Source organism: Peromyscus maniculatus, chromosome 20, assembly GCF_049852395.1.
Source record: "Peromyscus maniculatus bairdii isolate BWxNUB_F1_BW_parent chromosome 20, HU_Pman_BW_mat_3.1, whole genome shotgun sequence".
Lineage (NCBI taxonomy): Eukaryota > Metazoa > Chordata > Mammalia > Rodentia > Cricetidae > Peromyscus > Peromyscus maniculatus.
Genome location: NC_134871.1, coordinates 52,050,574 through 52,062,731, shown reverse-complemented (window position 1 = coordinate 52,062,731; position 12,158 = coordinate 52,050,574). Strand labels below are relative to the sequence as shown.

General features: G+C 44.1%; 1 protein-coding gene across 8 annotated transcripts in view; it reads left to right on the top strand.

Moving 5' to 3' along the window:
* Nucleotides 1-10,064, top strand: part of Tcf20 (transcription factor 20) — a 183,931-nt gene extending 173,867 nt beyond the window's left edge. For 5 of the 8 annotated variants that reach the window (XM_042265023.2, XM_076556429.1, XM_006980227.4 and 2 more), the window contains 3 exons: nucleotides 2,929-2,978; nucleotides 3,965-4,087; nucleotides 8,759-10,064. In XM_042265023.2, coding sequence (XP_042120957.1) covers nucleotides 2,929-2,978; nucleotides 3,965-4,048 — 134 coding nt within the window. In that variant the 3' untranslated portion in view covers nucleotides 4,049-4,087; nucleotides 8,759-10,064. The remainder of the gene's footprint in view (nucleotides 1-2,928; nucleotides 2,979-3,964; nucleotides 4,088-8,758) is intronic. The other 3 variants (XM_076556431.1, XM_076556430.1, XM_076556432.1) reach the window with 2 other exon arrangements.
* The last annotated feature ends 2,094 nt before the right edge of the window (nucleotides 10,065-12,158 follow it).

Genomic DNA, 12,158 nt, shown 5'->3' with positions numbered 1-12,158 from the left:
CTGCTGGTAAAGCAAGCTCAGATCTCACTAGGAAACTTCTGTGGGCTTCCACATTCTTATCAGCACCAAGGATTCATTTATTCCCCTCCTTGTGCTCCAGGAGTGGCCACAGGACTGTAGTATCCCTCTATATGAGTATGAGGATGGCAGTGCTAAGGTAGATTGCAACTGAGCTGGTGACTGTCTAGTACTAAGTAATCCAAAGGACATGTTAGATCCTTCTCGTTTTTTTCTACCATATTTTTGAGGTCACTTCATTCTGCTGAGTTCTGTATGGATGGCATACACAAGCTTTATGGAGCTTGTTATGAAACACTCAGCCAAGTCACCCTGGTCTTTAAGCTTAGAGGGTAATGAAAGCGTTCTCTCCTAGGGGTGGTATTTGTTTCTGGAAGCCATCTTGTTGACTGTTCCACCTTGTGAGTCTTTTCTAGCTCATGTGGTGATCTGGTGAGTTGTTGCTTTGGTTTCTACCCTATAGGAATTCTGGCCAGGCTCTGTGCACTGCAAGGTTGTATCAGGGCTTTAGGAAAAAAAAAATAGGTGATTGTCACTGGCTGATCATGTGGGGACAGGCACCTGCCAGAGTCCTCAGTTGGGATTTCACTACACTTCTTTGTACTCTTTGCTCTTATTTACCTCAGGAGCACCGGGGTGGTTGGATGCCATAGTCTCCCCTGTACCCTTTTAGCTTCTGAGCTTTCTGCCTATGTTCTGACTTCTACTGGAAATGGAATTACAATTCTTAATGAATTATAGATTTGTATGAGAAGAGAAAAGAGCGGTTGTTCTGTACAGTGTGCTGTAAGGGTAGAGGTGAGCACATTCTAAGACTTCTTCAGGAGAATTCTATTTCCAGAAGTAATGTATATTTACATTGTTTTATTTGTGTTTTTTTTCCCTTTTAACTCAGAAAAATTTTCTAACTTTAGGAAACATTTTATTAATGGCCTGTTTCAGCTGGTCACACTGTTCTGTCACTCTGAGGGTGAATGAACCCACCTGTGCCTTTCTGATGGTGCCTTTTGCAGCTGACATGGTCCCTGTCCTGAATGGTTTTGTAAACCCTGTAGCATTATGGTGGCCAAGCTTCACAAGTGCCCTGTTTAACTGGCCTAGAGACTGGTGGCACAGTGCTGCTGGAGACTCCAGGTGAGGAGAGGCTACTTCCCTGAGCTCCAGTTGTCTGCCTCCTACTGTTCATAAACTCCAGTGAGTTTATGAACAGATTGGAGCAGCAGGGGTCTTGGTCATGCTATGAACTTGTGGGTTTTAAGTGAACATGTTTCACTCACTGCTATGCTTGTTGCGTCCTGGATGGAGGGGCCTGGAAGTTAGTGACAACTGGCTTAGATTTTGGGCCTTGATCTGAGAAAGCTGATAGCCTGCCCCATAGATGAGGTGATCTAAGGCTCCATAGGCAGGTAATACCAAAGTGAGCCAAGTTCTCCGAGATTATCTTAGCTGATTTATTCAGGCTACTGAGGACCTGAGAAGTTTTCATTTGTGTGTTCCCTGCTTCTTATGTACTATTAGACTTGAAATCTGTGGCTATAGGCTGCTAGTCTGAATATCATTTTGAACTGGTTAAATAGTAAACTTAATAAGGTAAGTACCATGACTGCCTCTTGCTGCGGTGCCTGAGAGCTCTCTGAGAGTGTGTGACCAATATTTATGAACATCTGCCACCCCCTCCTGCACCAGTGACCTGGCTGTCGGTCTGTCAGAGCTGTGATGTACAGAGTGAACTCATTAATTAGATTTATCTGCCCTGCCACACTGCCCTTGTGCCTGAAAGCTGGACTTACCTGAAGGCACGTGTATTCTTGGCTGCCATCAGGCATGCTGTCACCATGTTAAAAGTTGGAATACGTCATTTTTTTCCTCCAGAGAATAAAATCATCCTCCTGGGACTTTGTTTTCCCTCTGAAGTGTTGAGTGCAGATTGTGTGATGGTGTCAGCAGTGTCTCCCTGTGTCTCTAGGGCTGTGGGATGTAGGTGACAGCTGGGCTGCCAGGCTTGGTCACCGTTCTGTCTTGAAAACTGGGCTCTCTTGAATAGAGGTAAAAGGGCGGGTGTGGGGTCATTGTATTTCAGGTGATTTTTAAAGAGGCTCTGCATTGATCCTATGGGGTTAGCTGAACACTATTTTAGAGATTATCTTTGATTGTTAAGTATTGTCATTTTGGAAATACAGAGGGAAAAAGTTCTAATGGCAATCACCTATTTTCTTCCTACAAGAGAGTCACTGATAGATTTTGGAAGACTTCATTTCAGTCTTTGTTTTTAATGTGTGTAAAAAAACTTTATATGAAATTTAAAGTTTAGTTACACATTTGTATATCATTGTTGTTGGAGTGATTTTTGTATAACAATACCATGGTTATTTACCCTTATCATCAACCACTTTAAAATACTAGTTTTTTTGTGACTGATACCATATTAATACCTTAGATTATTTTGGATGTCACTGATGTTTTCTTATTAGGAACTACAGTGTGGTCAAAGAATAAGAGGAAAACAATTGTGTGTCTAAGGTGCAGATCCAAATGATAACGTTTTGAATGTTCAATGACTTGAAATCCAGGCAGATCAAAAGATCCTGGAAATCCTTTATCTGTGAAGGGAGGAAAGATAGCAGGATAGGGTCTGTACTCCAGCCGCCCTGTGAGCACCCTTTGGCAGTTCCCTGGATAACCCACTAAACATAACAAAGCTGGGAAAAAGTGCGTGTGTTCCATGGCATCTCCACAAGTACTATCCGTTTTTCATATAAATAAAGAGTATTGCATATATACACCCAGAAGTAAGAAAGGAAATAAATTGGTATTGAGGCCTCTTAGGTCCATGCCTGTCAGTCCAGCCATTATACCCATACTTTGGTTAAACATGCACAGGCTCATCTGACTGTCTCCTTTGTTTTGTAGATTGTTTGCTGCATGAGGAGAACTTCTCGGTGAGGTGCCCCAAGCACAAGGTGAGTTATACATCTCTGCACTCAGAGTGGGGCTGGTTGTGTAACTGGAGAATAGGGGTAGCTTACCTTGAAAGATTGAAAGCCCCAAACACTGGAAGACTTCGCCCATGTCTGTCCCAACATATACCTCTAGCTGAAAGCCTTCTCCTACCCTTTGGAAGGTAGAGAGGCACAAAGCTGAAGGAATCCCTGGGGCATGGGGCCAACACCCTTCATGGTAGGATGGGAAGAGATATGGTGTTTTGAGGGGTATGTCTGTTCATTACAAGAAATTAGGAGATCAGACTCAGTGAAACTATTACTGCTTTCTATTTGAATTTAGTAGAACTCCATCCAATTCATGGATCAGTTCATAATGAGCTGCTGCAAGGTCTGGTATGGAAACCTTTCTTGGACTAGGAAATAGAGCCAACTATTTGGCTGGAGCAGAAGCAACCCAACAATGTTTAGGTGATGGGCTGCCACTGGTCCATTTCCCAGTGTGTTTAAGTGATGCTTTCATGGTCATTTCCTTTTAGGAAAGTTGGAAAGATGAGACAAGTAACTCATTTCACAGAAGGCAGGATGGGGTGAAGGAGGGGAGGGTCAGGGTATGGGACACTGCTGCCCATGTCTCCTGCACTTGCTCCTGTCTAGCTAAGGTTACACTGACACCTGGTGGTCAGTCCCCAAATAGGGCCAGAAAAAAACAAAAGGAGTCATCTGTAGAAGACTGTTCCTGGCAGATTCTTACGCTTTCTTTTAAGAATACTTTTCAGAGGTTGATTTTAGGATCAGATAATATTCTTTTTATTTTTATTTATCACATTTTGCCTCAGAAAAGCCCAGTTCTGGGTGTCTCCTGTTTGTCATTCAGTACTGACTCTGCTTTTTATTTCCTTTTCCATGTGCCATTCCTGTCCTTACCGCTACCCGCCCTGGTTCCCACACTGTATTTTCTGTTCTGTCCTTTTGTCTTGTCTCCCCTTGGCTTTGGCCGGCATCAGCCTCCCCTTCCGTGCCCTCTCCCCCCCTTGCAGAACAAGACCGCGAAAGGCAGCCTCAGCACAGAGCAGTCGGAGCGGGGGTGAGGGGGGCAGTGTGCACGTGGGAATGGACAGCAAGCACAGGTGAGTTGGGGCCTGCTGGGCTCCCACCACCTCCTCACCCAGCTCCATGTGTGTCCTGGCCTCTGGCCTCTTACGGCCACAGGCTGCACCACCAGCATTTAGTCATGTGCGTGAATAAAACCAGGAAAAAAGAGTTTCCCATTTGTTATTTAGCTTCCTGAATGTCTACAGGAAGGTGGTAGAGGCTTCAGAACTGTCCACTGCCAATTGGAGTCAGGACAACTTTTCCTGAAGTTAGCCTTTTAGTGAAGAGTTGATGAATGAGCCCATGGGTGTTGACCTAAAGGCAAAGCTTCTAGGACAATTGTACAGGTGGGGATCACCTGCCAGCAGACCACTCTTTTGACGCTGTCTTAAAGAAGTCGAACTAGAGGTCACTTAAAAATTATTTTTGAGTAAGGCTTATTATATACTATGTTTTCTTTTGGGGAAAAAAACCCAGAATAGCCTCAGAATTTTATTATTTGTAATCCCACCTCAATACTGTGAAGAATTCCTTTTTGTAGAAAGGATAAAGAGAAGGAAAATTCAGAGATTTAGTGGATTTTATCATCCTGTTTAATTATATTTTTAACATTGTCAGGAGATTAAATTGATTGTAGGGAGTGTCATTGTGCAGCCATGAGAATGCGGTTTAGAGGATATGGGCCCTGGCAGCTTGGTTCATCCTTCCTCCTCTGCTCTGTCACTGCGATGAAAAAAAGTAGGGTGTAAAGAGAACAGAAGTGTCATGACCTGGCCCTTGCTACAGTGGGCAGAGGTGCTAGCTGTATGGCGTATTCTCTGAGGGATCGTTTTCTAAATGGGGGTTCTCTGCTCCCACAGACCTAACTATTCTCTGTGGAGTGTGCCCTCTCCCTGATTACAACTGGGAGGTTTTTGCCATTTTCTGGAAAAATCATTGTTAATTTGAAGAAAAGTTGAATTCATCTGAGAGTATGTGGTTTTCCTCTTCCAAGAAAATGTTTAATTGGTGGTTCAGGTACTAACTTCAGAGAAGGCTGTTTATACCCTGCTGTGGGGTAGTCTGCATTCAAGTGTGGGCTCCCTGGTGGGGATGCTGAGTGCTTTGCTGGGTTTTTTTTTGTTGTTGTTGTTTGTTTGTTTGTTTTCCCCTCTGCCTCTTCCAGGGAGTAGGGTTGGCAATGCCTGGAGCAGAACACAGTGTGAAAGGGGAATGGGAACCATTTTACTTGTTCTTGGGGCACAAGACCCAAACAGAAGATGACTGTGAACTAACAAAAAGTCACTGTCAGCTCTGTGTTTCTAGAAGCTGCTGAGCTGTACAAGCTGCACAAAGTCTTGGTACAGTGCTGTAGCCCTCAGGACAAAGTGGTGGGGAGATATATATGGTTTTTGGAGAATTGTTTGTATTGGCCTTCAGTGGGACTCATGGGCTTAAATGCCACTGTGCCTAAGTAGGCTCTGCAGTCTCTGTAAGTGCCTCTATATTGGCCCTGATGGTTGGAGTCAAACTCTTAAAGGCACTTTGAGGTAGATTCCTGAAGTAAGTGTCCTAGAAGGCTTCGCTGGGGTAAAAGTGGGTTCATTTGGAACATGGTTTTGTCCTGAATTCCAGCCTGAGTTTTAGAAAATCTGGACCTTGGTAACTTGGGGGTCTTGGTCTTCATCCTTACTCATTCATAGATTCTTCCAGCTCTAGACTGGAAGCAGAATGGTGAGTTTTCCCTCTGTCCTTCCTGGGCTGGTATCTGGCCATAATAGACTCCTGACCCCCATGTGGAGATGGACCTCAAGTCTGTTGAAGTTTGTAGCAGTCACCTATTGAGTAAATTAATAGACCCTGTGTCCAGTTTTAATATCTGGAATAATCTCTTCATAAATTCTTCCTACAATGAAAAAGTTTTTTCAAGGTTTGTCTGTTCAGTTGGTACATTGAGGTCAGTCAGTGTCCTTCAGAGGCCAAACAATTACTGAAGCCTCAGTGGTCAGGGACAGAAACAAACCACTGTCTTCAAGGAACACTCATGCTCAGGGTAGTCACTATTAATGGGGACCTACACAAAGCAGAGAAGAGACAGTAAGTGTGCGTATGTGTCCTGACCTACTGGTACCCCACCTTCTCACACAGAATAGTGAGAAGGGGGCTGTGTGACTGAGGTTAAAGCTACTTAGTATCTCTAGACTTCCGTTTCCTATGTAAAGAAAGAAATAACAGTGATGAACTCGGGAGGATTTGACAAGGCTGTGGCAAGTACAGAGTATACCAGGCCACTGCATGCTACCTAGCTGTGTGTTTCTGATAGCTACAACTGCTCTATCTAGCAGAAAATACCCAGCACTAGGGACTAGAAGATGTTGCTCCAACATGTGAGGTTTGTACACTTGTCCCCACCAGCCTAAGAGTCTAAGTGAGGTCAAGTCTTTGGCTTCTTTCCCAGTAGGCCATGTCCCATCCATTTCTGGGGATAAGAAAGCATCCTATCATGGTAGGCCTGTGATGTTAAGATTGTTACACTCACCAGGCAATGTAACACCTTTAATCCCAGCACTTGGGAGACAGAGGCAGGTGGATCTCTGTGAGTTTGGGGCCAGCCTGATCTACAGAGCTAGTTCTAGAACAGCCTGGTCTACACAAAGAAACCCTCGAGGAAAACAAACAAGCAAAAATTGATACTCTCTGACTTCATTGCCGGTTTAGACAGTCTTTTGACAGAAGGACCCCTGAACATGGCTTCCCTGCTGTGTGGTCCCTGAGATGTAGTAGATAGGGAACAGAAACCATCATTTGAAGTGATGTTCTGTCCTGGGTGCTAGGAATGCCAACTATCCATATACCTAGCAGCATGCAGCCGATCTATACAGATGATGAGTGCCACCCCAACCCTAGGTTCTTCCAGGGAAATGCTGCTGGGGTTACACCTCTAAAAGGAGACCCTAAATCTATCACATCTCCCCTATACCGTAAATCAATACTGAATCAGAATTTGATCCCTCTTCAAGTAGGGACCACATGTACTTCAGAGAAGAGACTGCCTCTGTATCCTGGCATAGTTGAGCTGAGTGATGCCTGTTGCAGTTGGGAGACAGGCTTAGAGTTTGGTGGAGAAGGATACTAAAGGAAGCCCTCTCAGGTTCAGGCCACAGGGTAGGTAGGGGAGTCCAAAGAGAACCCTGTGCTCTACCTGCTGAGCATCAAGGCGCTTATTGTTTTGTGGTTGTGGAGGTAGAAGCTGAGTTCCACATAAGAGTTCTGCTACTGAGCTACCCTTATCACATCCCCGTTCTTAGTGATAGTCATTTTGGTTTTTCAAGATCCCCTTCCCTTATTCCTTCAACTGCTATGATTACAGATGGTAGCCACATGCCCAGTGAGATTTAAAGAGAATATTGATCATCTTCAGGTTGGAATGGCAGAAAACTTACCTGAAGCCTAGTTGTTACCTCTTGTCAGCCATGTCTCATGCAATGAAATACAGTTTTTGGAACCTAGTTAGCAAAGGATTAGCTAGCTGTAAACCCAAGTCCTGCATTGAACTAGCCACATGCCTGGGCTGCAAGTGTCACTCCCCTGAACTTGAGCTCCCTCATCCTGAAGATGGAGTGTACCTTAGTGCCATGGTAAAACACCTGTCTTCCCAGGGCTGGAGTCTTCGGCTTCATTACACTGCTGTCTCTGCAAAGAGCCTTCCTCCTTGGGCTTTTTATAAAGCTTTTAGCAAGGGCAGGTGTGTGCATGTGTGTTTATGAATGGCGCATTCTTAGGTCCTACACACGTACCAGCCTTAGCTATTGCTTGTTGGTAAGCTTTGTGGAGGCAGGCATGACAGTAAGCCTGGTTTTTCCTGAAGGTTATCCGTTGGTGGCAAGAACAAGAGAGACTTGAGGAAGATGCAGAGGGTCCAGTGATTGGCAGAAAGCAAGGATGAGAGAGGCTTGCCATCAACAGTGGCTTTTGGTGTAATTTTTCTGGACTAAGTCCTTGAAAACTGTTGTGTCTCCCTGAGCCCTTCTCACATAAGGCAGACCATGAGACACTCCTTAGAGTCCATTGAACAATCCATTTGCCCTACATGGGTCTTAAGAACAACCTCTGAAACCTGAAATGGTAGAAGAGAGAGAGAAGCCCAGGGCCCTTGAGCACCTCAGGTTTCTGAGTTAGCAGAATTAAAACCTCCAGCTTTGTTTAAGCCCCAGAAAATGGGCCAGGCCCTGTCCCACCTCCCTATCAGAGGCTCTGGGAAGTGTTATTTGCATGAAGAACAGACTCAGCTAGAGACAAATGAGACATAGTTGTGGATGATCTTTTTGTAATTTGGATGGGTGTTCTACATTTCAGTGACAACAGGATACTGTCAGCCAGTTTATGAGGACTGAGCCTTGCCACAAGGTGCTGAGCCAACCACAGGCCCTTGGTGCTTAATATGCTGGCAAAGATTCTCACACTGCACTCACAAACACGGCCCAGCCATGGAGGTCAAGGAATCTTCTGTTCTTCAGCTTAAATCACTGCTGCCTTTCCCCATGTTTGGTCCAAAGCCACATGATAGTGCTGGCATTGATTTTGGATGTGTTCAAAATCAGAAGCCATCTACAGAAAGGTCTGAGTGTAAGATCCTTATCGAAAGCTGTATCCTCCCATTACTACCACAGCTGTGCTGAAACCATATAGACCTTCCCAGCACCCAGTGTCTTCTGCTTGTTTTCCAGGTGAGACTGTGGAGATGAGAAAGAAGGTGGTGGACACACATGATGGAATGGAATCCTCCTGCTGTGCAACCACACCCCGCCCCGCCCTGCCCTGCCCTGCCCCCCCACTGCGCCTGCCCATGCCAGCACTTCCTTCCTATGTTCTCACATCACACTCAAACTGGTGACACCACAGGAAAGAAAGACACAAGATGTTGGAATGGCTGTTTCCATGGACACAATCTCCATAGTGACAATATGGGGGAGGGGGGAGGGGTGGGCTGACGGGGAAGGGGGGGTTAAAAGGGAGGGATAAAAAATATATATATATAAATCTATTTTTAGTCTGGAAAGACTTTGTTTAAATGAAAGGTGCGCTATCCCTTTTGATTCTATTTTAAAATTATCTAGTTAACTCAAAATTTGTTCCAATGACAATGAAATTTAAATGTGAAATTGAACTGAACAAACTCATCTCATAAAGGATGGGGGTGTGGCTTTGATCTTTAGCCTGTCTCACAACAATTCAGTGAACACTAGACCCAGAACTGAAAGAGCAGACAAATAACAGCCACCTTCCTCTGACAGACTGTCTCACAGGGGAAGTTTGTGGGGGAAGGGCAGAATGGGGATGGTCATTTTCAAAAGTGGGGGAATGATGTTTAAACACAAAAATAAATTTTTTCCTTTCCAGAAACACTATTTATTTATTTTTAATTTTTTCTTTTTTGGGGGGGTGGTGGTGGAATTGGTAGATGCCCCAAGGTCATGGCTGTGTCCTGGATCACTGTGGCCCCACCGGATAGGTAGAGTAGCCCCACAGCAACAGGTATACTTAAGGAATGGCTTACCTCTGGCGCCCTCTTTCCTGGACACATTCCATGTAGCCGGGACCCATGGGGACCCACAGGATCCATGGAACCCACAGAGGCCCAGGCCTCTGCTGCTGAAACAGGCCAGGTCGGGGAGAGAACGTGCGAACCATGTAGGTGGGTGAAGCTAACTAGAACCACCCGCTTTAACGCTTTATTGCTTTCTTTCATTTTTATAATGGAAAAGGGGGCTTGTCAGATTTGTGGCCCCATGCTACATGAATCTTTATGTTGTATTGTTTTGTTTTGTAAATTGTATAATTTTTAAATATATGAGTTTTAAAAAAAGAAAAAAGTACAAAAAAAATCTTGTTAAGGCCTTAAGAAGGGATATGTGCATCTTTCAGGGGTCACTCTGCCATGGGGATAAAATAGCTGTTTTACAAACAGTTTTATTTAAAAAAACAAAAATCAAAAAAAAAATCAAAAACATAATAAACTTCATTTTAACCTTGTGTCTTTTTTCATTTACTCTAAGTGAATGTGTGTCTTCCTTCTCTAGGATCAGCTTCCCAAAGGGGACTTTGGCTCGGTTCCCCAGAAGGCCACCACCAGTCTTTTTTTCCCCAGCTAGGGGTCCTTGGCAGCAGAACCTGATACCAAATCCAGGGTTCTTTTCTGCCCCTTGTGGGGCCATTCTGACTTTTTGAAGTTGACATGAGGGCATATTCCCAATCAGCACTAAAATGAAGGATTATAAAAGTATAATGCAGTGTTAATGGACTTTTTTTTTCAAAGAGAACAGAAGAAATATTGGAAGTACTGTTTTGAGTTGGAAGTAAGCAATTATAAATGAGTTCTAGTGTGCTCATCAATTTGGGGCTGCAGAAATGGCAGGTTAATTTTGCTTTAATGGCTGTGTCCAGCAGTGTGGTCCATTTCTCATCTCACCTGCCTGGATGGTGGTGTGAATGTGAGTGGTAGTGTGCTACATGAGCCACGGGACCATGTGTGGGCCGCTGGGCAAGGCCTGAATGCAAACAAGGGTTTTGAGCTGGTTGGCATCTCCTGTTGGTAACCTGGATTAACACAGTTGAAGTGCAATTGATAGACTTCTAGTGTCAAGGACAAAGTCATAACACTTGAAAAATATGTATCTTGAGGAAAATACTTCCCTGCAGCAGATGTTTGTCACTTTGCCTTTTGTTCTTTGGTTCCCTTTCCACTTGCTGATGATGCCTGAGCACAGATTCAGTCATGATTGTTCTACATCTTTCCTTAACCTGGATTCAGAAACATCTCTTGAGGTGGGCAGTGGCCCGGCTCAGTTCCTCCTGATGACAGTTCCTGATGTCGGCAGTGCCTTAGTGACTGTGCCTCTCAGCTTCTGCAGCTTCTAAGGTCAGTGCATGTGTGTTGTAATAGATTTTTAAAGAGCAGTTTGGTTGACTGGTATTGAACGGAAGATAAGCTCCTGTGTACCCACATCCTCCAGATCTGTGCTGCCTGTCCCCTTATCGATGTCCCCACCGGAGTAGCTGTGAGTGATGAACCTACGTGACATCTCATCATCACCCATTATGTCTGCAGTTTCTCTCAGGGTTTGCTCCTGGTGCTTGTACACTTTATGGATTTACACAAATTTATGACACCATGTACCCCCATTACAGTCTCTTACAGGACCGTTTGCTATCCTAAAACAAATGTGCCAACTGCTCTTCCCCTTCCTCCCCAGACCTGACAGCCACAGATCTTTTTATCATCTTTGTAGTTTTTCTTTTTCTAAAGTGTCATATAGTTAGAGAATACAGTATATAGCCGTTTCAGATTGGCTGCTTCAAATTTAGTGATACACATTTATGTTTTTTTCATGTATTTATGGCTACACAGCTCATTCCTTTGCTGCTGCCAAAAATATACTCCATTGTCTAGATATGCCCAGTTTTTCCAGTTAACTGTTTGCCAAAGGACATCTTGATTGCTTCCAATTTGGGCAATTATGAGTGGAGCTGCCATAAATACTGTGTGGGTTCCTGTGTAGGCATAAGTTTTCAGATTAATGTATCATGTGGTAAGGATATGTTTTGTTGTAAGCAACTGCTAAACTGCTTTCCAAATGAATATACCACTTTACGTTCCCCTGATCCATGAATGGGAGTTCCTGTTGATTTACATCCTCACCAGCATCTGGGGTTATCCTTTATGTTGACCATGCTGATAGGTATGTTGTAGCTTCTTTTCAATAGTCTTTCAAAACTTTCATTTCATTCTACCTATATGGAAGTTGTGCCTGCATGTAGGGCTGTGTGCCACTTACTTGTGTGCCTAGTGCCCGTGGAGGCCAGAAGAGGGCAGAAGATCCTTTGGAACTGAGGTTACAGACTGGTGTGAGCTGATAATGTGGGTGCTGGGAACTGAACTGAAGTCCTCTGGGAGATTAGTGCTCTTAGCCATTGAGCCATCTTTTCAGCCCCTCTTTTAAGTATATAATTACAGACTTGTGATATTTTTAAAATTATGTACATCCTAACCATGATTTATATATATTTCAGTAGTATTGAATTTATGCATTAAGTTACGCAGCTAATATCCACAATTTTTCCATCTTG